This window comes from Pocillopora verrucosa, chromosome 7, assembly GCF_036669915.1.
Source record: "Pocillopora verrucosa isolate sample1 chromosome 7, ASM3666991v2, whole genome shotgun sequence".
Lineage (NCBI taxonomy): Eukaryota > Metazoa > Cnidaria > Anthozoa > Scleractinia > Pocilloporidae > Pocillopora > Pocillopora verrucosa.
In genome coordinates, this window is record NC_089318.1 from 5,648,952 (window position 1) to 5,661,446 (window position 12,495).

Here is a 12,495-nt window from a genome sequence, read left to right on the forward strand (position 1 = left end):
AGGAAATCACAAACGAATATTTTTTCAGGCCTAAGAACGTGGTCATTTATTTGACTTGGGTTTTGTTTTTTTATTTCCATTTTTTCCATATCAATTTGTTAATTTTTCGCCTACCACACAACGTGATCTGCTTGTGGTAAAGAGTCACTTCCACGAGCCTGTCATGTCAGGCGCCTTTCAAGTTGTGGCGGAATTAGCGTTCTGAAGAAGGAAAAACTCTCGAAAGGTCAGCTTTGAAAGGCGAGAACTTGCGTGTAACCTAAGAGACTCTGAGAATAAGCTTAATGTTCCTTTGCCGCGCACAGACTATTAGAAAAATAGCTTTAGCTCTAGTGGCGCCACTCTTTGGAACAGACTTCCTCGTGACATAAGACAAGCAGAGTCCCTTGGGTTATTTAAGCGTTTAATTAAAGAAGTACGTTCAGGCACAGCACTCGTGGAAAGCAGCTTAAGTTAGGTTTGTGCATTAAGTATAGCTTTTATAGTATCTTATCCATTTAATGCATGTTTATATATTTGAATGTTTTTATGGCTGATGAAGTGTCCGTGGGAAAATAAAGATTATCTATCTATCTATCTATCTATCTATCTATCTATCTAGATGACACCCACACAACCCCTCATCGCCCACTCGAGAACGAAATAAGGGTTATTGATCATAATCCTTGTTGTCGCACGTGCAAGGCAAAGAAAACAACTTCCGTGCGACCTCGCCATAACATAACAACAGGGATAGCGGCGAATGAATCCTTAAATCATGAAAATAACCTCAAGTTTTGTAACAACGCCCAAGCTTTTTCAGCCTTTTCCGCGCTGAAATTTATAATTTCATCAACACGGCGCTAAAAATATTCTCGTTCCCTTTACCATCCCTTATTTCTATCCGTACCCACCCCTAAATGCCAGTGACACCTTGCAGTGGGAGCGTTGGGGAGTTGTCTCCTTAATCAACGAACGAGGGAGTCTCATTAGTCAGTATTAACAAAATTTTCTTTTAGAAAAAATAATTTCTTACTGTAGCACTAATCATCTCTTTCAACTTAACCTTCTTCGCATTATTTCTTTTTTACCGTAGTCACGCAGGAGAGACGTGAGACAAATGTGAATCGCGCGTGGAATCCCATGTTTTCTCGCAACTCAAACTCCTCGCCGCGCGCTTGATTAGGAGGAAACAGAAAAGAATGCGACCAAGGCTACTTTTAACTCGTGACGATAACTCTTCTGTCGGTAGAAGTAAATGCACGGATTCAAAGCAGAATTGGCCAAACCAAGCAACGCAGACCAGAAATGAAGCTCGTTGTACTCAATATATCTTGTGCTGATGATGGCCACTGGAAGCCAACAAACGGAGAAGACAAACACAACCAAAGCTATCGTCTTCGCGACTTTCTTATTTCTTTCACGTATCTCTGCATGCATCTGTCTACCGCCTGCGTTTATGTGCAAATCGTCTATTTTAAGAGAGGCACAACCAACTTTGACAAAAATGGCAATACCACTACTTACAATGGCGATATAACAGCACGCGACACCGAAGTTTTTCACATGCTTTAAGACTACAGACCATCGGCCTTGGCGTGGAACAACCACTTCTGGGATGGGAACTACCAGAGAAGCCAACCAAATGAGTACGAGAACTGCTCTCAGTTTTGAGGACGTCATTTTAACTTTGTGATGAATGGGATGACAGATCGCCCAATACCGATCAAGACTCATGGACGATAAGATCAGCAATGAAGCCGTCGCTGAGTATCTGCCGAGAACAATCGCACCAAGCATTAAAGAACCGTTCCAAGAACATATCGGCACGAAGCCCTTTGTTATCACTGAGATGATCAGAGGAATTGTTACAACAGTGACAAGAAGATCAGCAATAGCTAAGTTCTGAATAAACACGCTACAATTATTGTTTAGATTTGTCGTTCTACTAATCACAAGCAGAACCAGACCGTTGCCAAGAGAACCACCGATTGCCAAAATACTGCACAGGGAAACGGCCACAACGATATCTGTTGTTGTGAGCGAAAAATCTTGGCATAAGGTTGTATTAGAAAGTCCATCCAGGGAACTGGTGTTGATCAAATCTTTGTTTCCACAGTCACTATTTCCTAAAGAGTGGTGATTTCCCAGAATAGTTGAGTTAAATTCCATAACTGCTCGGTTTTGAAAAAAATTGACCATTAAATTTGCCGCGTGCACGCTTGAGAAAAATTTCAGCTGAAAGTGTAAGACAGTAAAAGCAACTGCAATGCACAAGGTCATTCAATTTAAACCGATTCATCACAGGTCGTCGGGGAGATCGGAAATAATTTTATTAGTTAAGTGGCCGGATTTGTTTAACGCCCGTAACCGAGCACATTAGGAGGAACTGATTCTTATCTCTGATTCTTAGCTCTTGACAAATCATATTATGTATTGTGATTTAAATCGACTGATAGACGACCTTGACTCTCACTCGATCCTTCCACGAGGCTTTTCAAAGGAAACGAACGCCTCTTAATTCTGGCTTTTACGAAGCAAAAATATCCGTCTATCTTAATGACTGTTTTTTTCTAAACTACTAAAGAAGATAAGTTGGACTTGCCGGCAGAAATGTCGGAGGCAGGGAGCAATGCCTGCTTTGAATGCTTTTATCTCAAAGTTCTTTAATTTTTCCCGATGTAACGTCGTTGGAACGGTATCGGGCGACTTAAATTTATTGCCGCTTTGCATATGATAAGATATAATTTGATGTGTGAGCGTACAGGGAATATTTCCTTTGCATCCTTTGTAAATGATACCTCAGATTAAAGAAAATTATGACACAACAGATCGGTTTTGGTTCGGAGAAAAACTCCGTTTTTTTTATTTTTTTTTATTTAAAGATTAATTTTTTAACTGTGTTCCTTTCCTCAAATGCTTCTTAAGAACATTTGTAAACTACAACCGAATTTCCATTACATACCTCAGGGGAGCAATATCTCTATGCGCCTACCAAAACACTATCAGAGTGTTGTTGTATTCCGTCTTCTATTCTAACCGCGTTGAAAAAGTTGTGCTTTGATGAACAGAGATCCTGTATGCATACAAAAAAAGAAAAAACATGCTTTACGGACACCTGGAGACATCCTTTCACGCTGTTTTGTAAAAGTAAAAAAAAAGGATCGTATCCGAATCTTTAATTTGTGAATTGTCGGCGTGTAACGCTTTCCTTTTATCTGTTGAATAGGAAATTAAAGTTGCAAGAGTTATTGTTTATTCCCCTGAAAAAAAAAAAGACGTTTTATTCAGTTCACAGAAGGCGTCTTATTGACTGATCAAAGCGAAGACATCTGGTAAGTACACACGAAGTTTTACAAATTTCGTTTTCCCTCAGACAGGTGTCAATCAATTCAACATGTTATTTTCATGGGATGACATTTTGGGGATCCTCCCAAACATGTGAAACTGGAAGCTACAACCTGAAAGCAATTTCTTTTTTACTTTTTTTTTTCTCTAATACAATAATTCAACTCTATATCAACAGTTTTTATCAAAATTATTTCTGACAGCTCTTTCTGACAACTTTCAGGGTAAAAATTGCGTCAAGACGACACCGAAAGGTTTACATATGTAAATGACCAAAATAACCGTGAGAGGCAGTTCGTTGTGGACCAGCATAAGAGATGAGTGATCGACCTTTCGGTGTCTATATATATATAAACCAACGAAAGTATCGCTTAAAAAGAAAAATAATAAATCTATCGGTGTATTTACTTTCTGAACATCGGTTCTTTCAGAACTTGTGGGCAACCTTGAGTTGAATTGAGCGCAAAAATAGTGCGGTCATTTTATTTTTTTCCTATTTCGTACTTTTATCGTTTATTTTGCCGTCACGGCCGAATGGCCCTTGGTTTCGTCTGAAACGTTACTTTAAAAATCATTTTAAACAATCTTCTGAAGACTACTTCGGACAATTTTTAATAACACTACCAAGCACAAACGTCAATCAATTATTTACTGTGTTAATCTTTAGCCTAAAAATTAAATATCCTCAAAATAACGTTTCGGAGAGATTGTCATCTTTTTAAAGTTATTTTTGATAAGAGTGACATCTGCAACATCACTTTATATTCTTTGGAACATAATCCAAAACTTTGCAATTTAATTGTCAATGGAACCGTGCGTTAAAAAAAAAATTTCAGTCTAGATTCAAATATATTGCTTGTGGGTTTTCGGGTAGCTATGAAGAATTGATCGTTTAAGTGTAGTTAGATCATTTTAGGAATAGAGAAAAATAGAGTGCTTTTCGGCTGAGTGTTGTTAAACCACTACTAGAGTGATCACGGAAGCCAATTAGAAGACAATACCCATAAGAGCCAATTAAAACACAGAGTTAAAACAATCAAACTGCCTAAAGCGCGGGAAAACGCGGGCGGTCAAGTCGTTTTAGTTTTGCATCTGATTGGTTTAGAAAGTGGCAAGAATTTTCTGGACCAATCATAGAGCGAAGTAAAGCAATACCATTACAAGCATGGATTACTTTCGACACTCAATTGAAAATTGGTATAAACTGAGAATTAGAAACTGGAAGTGAATAACCTCTAACTTTTCCTATCACTTTCAAATTACTATCCCGCCAAAAGGTTATGGGAGCCCTCAAACTTAACATCGCTAAACAGGTGTTACCTTTATGCAACACTCATTTATCTGAACTTGTTCATAGCTAGATGTGTTGGAGCTAGTTAGATGCACCTCGTTTACATCTGAGCAAAGATTTTAGCGCTTTGCGGTAGTTTGGCTGCCGACAGAAATAAATCCACGGGTTTACTGTTGAGTTAGCGAGTCCCACTGTAGCAAACCAGAAATAGATTCTATTATTCCTGTCCTCACCGATCTCAATACCTGTAAGATACGCGATCGGGATCCAACACAGGGTGAAGACGACTACAACGAGTGCAATCGTCTTGGCGACTTGTTTGTTCCTCTGGCTCAAATCTGCGGCGAGGCGAGATGTTCCTTGATCCTGGTGAAGTGATCCTATTTGTCTTGAATTGGCGCGAACATTCTTGATTGTAAAAATACCGCTGACGATTATGACCGAATACGAGCAAGCCAATCCAATGACCTGAAGAAATTTGGCGAGGGCTGATCCGGTATAGAATGTCTCTAAAAGAGGGAGGGTCAAAGATGCTATCCATGTCATTGCGATGGCTATCTTTGCTTTTGATACAGTTACAATCGTTTTGTGTTTCATCGGATGGCAGATGGCAAAGCAGCGATCCACACTGAGGGTAGTTAGCGTCAGTAGCGAGGAACTGGCAGAGAAAAGTGCTATTACCCAGGCAGCGAAAATCGGAGCATGGATTATGCATTTATCAAAAAACCCCTGAATTAGGACATACACTACAAGAGGCATTACTACTGCTGTCACCATCAAATCAGACACAGCGACATTTGCTATTAAAATTCCGCACACGTTCCTCAAAGTTGGTGTCCGGTGGATAGTAAGGATCACGAATATGTTTCCCAACGATCCGATGATGGTAAGCGAGGTGTACAAAACCGTTGTCACGATTTCACCAGCGAATCCGAGTGGGAGTTTGCAAAGAGACTCCTCATCTGAAGTCGCCATGTTGTGTTCGAAACATCCGCTCAGTAGACACGTACAGGAAGTTTTACAATTTTTTTTCCTCTCTGAAAAAGATCAATAAATCATCTGTTATGTTAATAGCCTGCAAACTATCGCTAACAATTTAATCTCATCATTTTTAATATGGTGAGATGAATGCAAACAAAAGCACTAATTAAAAAATCGACCAATATTTACTCTGAAAATATATGATATCGAAATACAGATGTGCTCGAATGCTAAATATAGGGGTCAAAACTCTCCTTATTTGGACTTGTGGAGGCAACATTGCATCGAATTGAACGAAATATAAAAACTTGCCGTCGTCGCTTCCGTTCTAAATACAAAACAACGCAGATTGAAATAGTTACGGACAGAAGTTTCGCAAACAACGTCAAAAAAGACTTTCACGCGAGCTCGGCTAATGGATAGTCGTTTTATTTTTACAATTTCACCCCTTTTTGGTTGACATCGCCTGCTTTTGTGGATGGTTGGTTACCCGTGGCCATTTATGACAGCCGAAAATTACTTTTTAAAACCATAATACAATCTCCTACAGACGACCTCAGACAATTTTTTTCTAATCATTAGGAACTTGAGAATTAAGGCGTCACCCACATGCACAAACGTCAATGAATTATTCATCACGTTGGTAGTTAGCGGCAATTGCGTAAACTATCCTTAAATATAGAAAAGTCGGTTTGATAATGTTTCGAAGAAGTCGTTATCTTTTCAAAGTCATTTTTATTAAAAGTAACATCTGCAGGATAGTTTCAATTTCACTCAGTGGGCTATATCAAGAACTTTTGCGGAGTTTGTCACTGCAACCGTTCATGTTGGTAACTTAGTCTAGATGGAAAGGTTTACAGTCAAGTCGCCCGAGAGTCATCTTGCCCGAAGTCACGTAGCCCGAAACCTGAGTCATGTTGCCCGACATTTTAGTAATGTCGTCCGAAAAAAAAAGTCAAGTCGCCCGAAGAAACAAATACTAAAAAGATCAGAATTTTAGACTTTAAAAAAGGCAATAGGGTGGAGAAATTTTTTATCACTAAAGCGCTCTTTGTTTCCGACAACACCATGAAGATTCTTACAGTGTTGTTCGTTCCTAACAACAAAGGGAAACGTTGTTCGTTTCCAGTGTTACGGTATTTTCTCAACCGCCAGAAAGTTACAACTCGTACCAACTCAACTACTTTATTCAGTGACGTTATTATCTTACTACGGAGCGGTACCAATAACTAGCACAATAACTATTCACTTATCTTAGAGCCCTCTATAAAACTATAATCTCAGTGCACTACTGCACAACTAACAGTTCTCTTCGAAGATCCTTGAAACTTATCGATATCTACCCAACTCTTCTCCAACGTAGCCTTCCACACGGCTGACAATTCCAATAACAATAAAGAATCCCAACGATTCACGCTCTCCGGCTCTGCACTAACACTAGCTTTGCTCTCAAAGAAAGGCTCACTCAAGAAAAGGCTATCTATAACTAATCGCCACTCCTTATTTATGTTTTACAAAATGGTTTAGAACATTCCAGAGATCTGTAATACAACTATTTTTAGTAACATTAAGGCCTATTTACACGGTACGACTTTGTCGCATGCGACAAGCTTACGACAGGCCTACGACATGACTTACGACAATTTACACGCGCACGACATTTTCACCTACGACATGCCAAAATCGCGTGCAATTCCACTCGTTTCGGCCGCGGTCATTGTTTCAATAATTTGCAAGAGAAGGAAAAGAACCTCTTCCTCGCTCCACAGTGATATCATATTCTCTGTTTCCTCATCTGAGAATGTATTTTTCGCTTTGGAAGCAGTCTTCGACTTTCCGGAGGCGACTTCCTCCGCCATTTTGACGCAAGAAAATTTCACCTTCCTCCCCTACTCAGTAGAAATTTGTCACAAAATACGTCATTTTCTATCAATTTCGGCTACGATTGTCGCAGCGTTTTAAAACATGTTTTAAAATCCTACGACATTTTTCGTGACGTGCACGACAGTCGTAAGCGAGTGGTATGTTTGATTTACACAATACAATTCGTGTCGTAGGCGTGTCGTAGGCCTGTCGTAAGCTTGTCGCATGCGACAAAGTCGTACCGTGTAAATAGGCCTTTACATTGCTATTACATAATAAGAAATTATGCTGGCTAAGGGTTCTAGAAAGTTCCATTAAGAGTTATCAATGAGTCAGCATGACTAAGCGTTCTAGAAACTTCCTCAATTCTCAATTTCGTAACACAAAGCACTCGCCATAACACCAGTAACAAAATGCAGCGCTGTTCGTTTGGTATGTAATCGTTTCTTACTCACGGACGTTTCGTAAGCTTGAGAAACTTTTTCTTGGTTTCTAACAATACCATGAAGACTTTGACTACACAGAAATCGATCGTATGCTCGGAATTGAAATATGTTTGAGTAACGATTCTTAAAGCGTTTTTCGTTTCCAACAACAAAGGTAAGCGTTCTCCGTTCTGACCAAAAAATGAAGCGTTGTTCGTTTGGTATGTACTTGTTCCTTACTCGTATTTCGTACGCTTGAGAAACTTTATCTTGGTTTGTAACAAAGCCATGAAGACTTTGACTACCCAGAAATCGATCATATGGCCAGAAAGGCCATATGATCGACCGTAATCGTCGCACTGTGGGGCTTCTTGGCGTGGTCTAAATCATCATTACACTCAATGTAAGGATAAATGCTCGCTTTGATCAGTTCGTATTCGTATTGTAGCTAGCTTTACCCCCTTCATATATACTTTGATCGGATCAAAATATAAATGCGACCGCCAGAGGAAACAGAGCACAACTACATAATTTTTGCCTATTCTGATCCTAAGGGAAATGATGCTGTCAGACTACTACTGTGAAAAAAGTCACAAGCATAAACAATAGACTGTTATCTTAAAAATATCACACTTACCTTACGCAAGGCAACAAGTTAATTTTATTTGTATGTTACTCGTTTTACCTTTAACAGACTTGTCGAACGTGACAATCGACATTCGTTTACCAGGTGTTTTCATCTGTTATTGTTAAGAAAGTCACAAATAGACACAACAGAACTTTACGTAATATTTAAAAAACGAGCAGGAGTGTTTTATCGGGTTTAAATTTATTTAATTTATTTAATTTTATTTATTTAATTTAAATTTAAAATTTATCGGGTTTTATCGGGTTTAAAACCACGAGGCGTAGCCGAGTGGTTTTTGACCCGATAAAACACGTGCTGCGAGTTTTTTGAACGGCTTCAAAAACATTCTTGGAAAAGCGTGTGTCAAGAGAGTTCATAACAATTATGCTTTTGTGAACGTTAGAAATTAGCATAAACTGAAAAAAAAACTGCCAACTGATCTTGAATTCGAATTTTTGAATTGTATGTTACGCTGCATCCGCGCATCTGTTGCTATGGAAACGAACAACGCTTCCCTCTGTTGTTAGAAACGAACAACGCTTTTAGAGTCGTTACTCAAACATATTTCAATTCTGACCATACAATCGATTTCTGTGTAGTCAAAGTCTTCATGGCATTTCAAGAAACAAGAAAGAGTTTCCCAAGCTTACGAAATGTCCGTGAGTAAGAAACGAGAACATACCAAACGAACAACGCTTCATTTTTTTGTGAGAAACGGAGAACGCTTCCCATGTTGTTAGAAACGAACAACGCTTTTAGAGTCGTTACTTAAACATATTTCAATTCCGAGCATACGATCGATTTCTGTGTAGTCAAAGTCTTCATGGTATTGTTAGAAACCAAGAAAAAGTTTCCTAAGCATAGGAAACGTCCGTGAGTAAGAAACGATTACATACCAACCGAACAGCGCTGCATTTTGTTATTGGAAACGAACAACGTTCCCTTTGTTATTAGGAACAAACAACGCTGTAAGAATCTTCATGGTGTTGTCGGAAACAACGAGCACTTTAGTGATAAAAAAATTTCTCAACGTTATTGCCTTTTTACAGTCCGAAATTCTGATCTTTTTAGTATTTGTTTCTTCGGGCAACTTGACTTTTTTTTCGGGCGACATTACTAAAATTTCGGGCAACGTGACTCAGGTTTCGGGCGACATGACTCTCGGGCGACTTGACCGGTTACCGATGGAAACATTGCCTGCGCATTTTCAGGTAGCTTTCAAAAGTTGATCCATATTAAGCATTTAAATTTTAGGAATTTTTCGACAGTCGGAAACAGGTCTATGATAAAGTGATTAACTTGCAACTTCTCCCAACATTTTTGAAATGTTATCAGTCCGGAAAAAAGGTAACGAGAGTTCTAAAACTTATCAGTTTAGCAATGTTACTAACAATCTTTTATTCACACTATTCAGGTACAAGGATGAGTAAAAAAAAAAAAAAAGAAAGAAAATACAGAAAACGAAATTATATAGATTATGTAACTATATGTACAATTTTTTGAATCAGTGTGCAACAGCCAAAGTAGCAAAGCAAAGCTTTCGAGTTGGCTACCACTAAGCAACTCTCAATTCTCTGTACTCATTTACAACAAAATGTACTGCAGCTAGATGGGAGAATTGCGATGGTAATCTTAGGAGTTGAAAGGTTCAAACAAGGTACCGCTTTTTCTTTCAGAGGCTGCGATTTTGCTCTTGCACTTCGAAGACGCTAGATGCGCCTCGTTTGACATCCAAGCAAAGATTTCAGCACCCTACCGCCTTACTGTAGTTTGCCGGGCTGACGATGAAAATAAATGTACAGGTCTCCTGCTGAGTTAGAGAGTCCTAGTGTAGCAAACCAGATGTAGAATTTCTCACTGTCTGCATTGATCTCAATTTCATTTTTTCTGTTTCACCTCTTTCTCATTTGCATCGCTGTTGTAGATGGTTCCTTGTGGCGTCTTAACGACACCGAAACGTTACTTTTGAAATCATTTAATACAATCTTATGCGAACTATTTCAGCCGGGCAATTTTTCTGATCACTACGGGTTTGCTTATAATGACAGAAAGGTCAATGAATTATTTAAATTCTGAAACGGATATTTCAAATTTACAAGAAACGTCTCGAAGAATTGTCATCTTTTCAAAGTCATTTTCATTAAGATTTAGTACATCTGTAGCATCGTTTCACTTTCGTTAAGCTGTATCGAAAACTTTTGAAATTTTTACTGAAACCGTATTAAGACAGATTGGTCCTCTTCCAAAGCTTTCAAAAAATAATTTGTACCATCAGTTAGAATTTAGGAATTAGCTGACAGATAAAAATTGGTCAGTCTTCTCAGGCAGCCGCTGCTACAAGCCCTGGTGAATATATTTCTAGTTTCTCGTAACACTTTTGAAACGTTACTACGCAAAAAAGTGATGAGAGTCTCACAACTTATCATTTCTAGTGAATATATTGCTACCTTCTTGTAACACTTTTGAAACTTTACGACGCAAAAAAGTGATGAGAGTCTCACAACTTATCATTTCTAAGCAGGTGTTATCCTTAAGCAACTCTCAATCTCCGATCTTACCTACAACAAAATGTATCTCAGCCAGAGGGGAGAATTGCGAAGACAATCTTACGAGCTGAAGGGTCCAAACAAGGAGCCACCTTTTCTCTTACGTGCTCACTTTGGTTCTGTTTCAAATATCCGGTGTCAATGGTTCTCAGGTAGCTTTGCAAAGTTGATTCGTATTAGCACTTGGATTTTAGGAATTAGTCGACAGTTAAAAATTGGTTAGTCTTCCCCGTTCAACTGTTCTGTATTCTTTAGCTCTGGATGACTTGTAACTTCTCACAACACTTTCAAAATGTTTTCCCACAAAAAGCTAATGAGAGTCTTGAAACTTATGATATCTAATCAGGTGTTACCTTTAGGCAATCCTTCCTCTCTGAAATTATTTATAACAAAATGTGAAGTCGATCTTTTGAGTTGGAGGGTATAAACGAGGCACCGCCTTTTCTTTCACCTGGTCAATTTAGTCCCTTGTGTTGCATTGCGATTTTGGACTTGCACGACAGCGTTAGATGTGCCTTGTTTGCATCCGAGCAACGATTTGAGCGCTTTGCGGTAGTTTGGCTGCCGATAGAAGTAAATCCACGGGTTTACTGTTGAGTTAGCGAGCCCCAGTGTAGCAAACCAGAAATAGATTCTGCCATTTCTATCTGCATCGATCTCAATACTTATGATAAACGCGATTGGGATCCAACATAAGGTGAAGAGGAACACGACAAGTGCGATCGTCTTGGCGACTTGTTTGTTCCTCTGGGTCAAATCTGCAGTGAGGCGAGACGCTCCTTGATCCTGATGTAGTGATCTTATTTGTCTTGAATTGGCGCGCACATTCCTGATCGTAAAAATGCCGCTTATGACTATGATGGAGTAACAGTAGACCACTCCAATGGTCTGAAGGAACTTTGCGATGGTCGATTCACGGTAGAACGTCTCTAAAATAGGGAGTATCAAGGACTCAATCCACGTTTTTGCAATTAATATCTTTGCTTTTGTTAAAGTTACGATCGTTTTGTGCTTCATCGGGCGACAGATGGCAAAGCAGCGATCCACACTGAGGTTAGTTAGAGTCAGAAGCGATGAACCGGCAGAGAAAAGTGCTATTATCAAGACAACAAAAATTGGAGTTTGATATATGCACTTATCCAAAAACCCCTGAATTAGGACAAACACTACAAGAGGCATTACTACTGCTGTCATTATCAGATCAGACACAGCGACATTTGCTATTAAAATTCCGCACACGTTCCTTAAAGTTGGTGTACGGTAGATAGCAAGAATCACGAAGATGTTTCCCAACGATCCGATAATACCAAGCGAGGTGTACGAAACCATTGCCAAGACCTCGCCAGTGAATCCGAGTGGGAGTTTGCAGTCAGATGCCTCATCTGAAGTCGCCATGTTGTGTTCGAGGCAGTTATGGGTGTCACCCTTCAAGCA

At 39.2% G+C, this 12,495-nt stretch overlaps 3 protein-coding genes across 3 annotated transcripts; all 3 read right to left on the reverse strand.

Annotated features, from left to right (window-relative positions):
* Nucleotides 1-1,161: 1,161 nt before the first annotated feature.
* Nucleotides 1,162-2,505, reverse strand: LOC131797988 (nociceptin receptor-like). The gene has a single exon (XM_059115682.2). The coding sequence runs from the start codon at nucleotides 2,260-2,262 to the stop codon at nucleotides 1,162-1,164; it is 1,101 nt and encodes a 366-aa protein (XP_058971665.2). The 5' UTR covers nucleotides 2,263-2,505.
* Nucleotides 2,506-4,577: 2,072 nt separating this feature from the next.
* LOC131799136 (QRFP-like peptide receptor) lies at nucleotides 4,578-5,632 on the reverse strand. The gene has a single exon (XM_059116850.2). It carries the CDS (start codon nucleotides 5,591-5,593, stop codon nucleotides 4,700-4,702), a length of 894 nt encoding a protein of 297 aa, XP_058972833.2. The 5' UTR covers nucleotides 5,594-5,632; the 3' UTR covers nucleotides 4,578-4,699.
* Nucleotides 5,633-11,508: 5,876 nt separating this feature from the next.
* Nucleotides 11,509-12,465, reverse strand: LOC131798085 (beta-1 adrenergic receptor-like). Its single transcript, XM_059115767.2, has one exon. The coding sequence runs from the start codon at nucleotides 12,454-12,456 to the stop codon at nucleotides 11,509-11,511; it is 948 nt and encodes a 315-aa protein (XP_058971750.1). The 5' UTR covers nucleotides 12,457-12,465.
* Nucleotides 12,466-12,495: the final 30 nt, after the last annotated feature.

What these genes read in the sequence shown, in the direction of transcription:
- LOC131797988 (XM_059115682.2), bottom strand. Translation starts at nt 2,262, where the DNA reads ATGACCTTGTGCATTGCAGTTGCTTTTACTGTCTTACACTTTCAGCTG.
- LOC131799136 (XM_059116850.2), bottom strand. Translation starts at nt 5,593, where the DNA reads ATGGCGACTTCAGATGAGGAGTCTCTTTGCAAACTCCCACTCGGATTC.
- LOC131798085 (XM_059115767.2), bottom strand. Translation starts at nt 12,456, where the DNA reads ATGGCGACTTCAGATGAGGCATCTGACTGCAAACTCCCACTCGGATTC.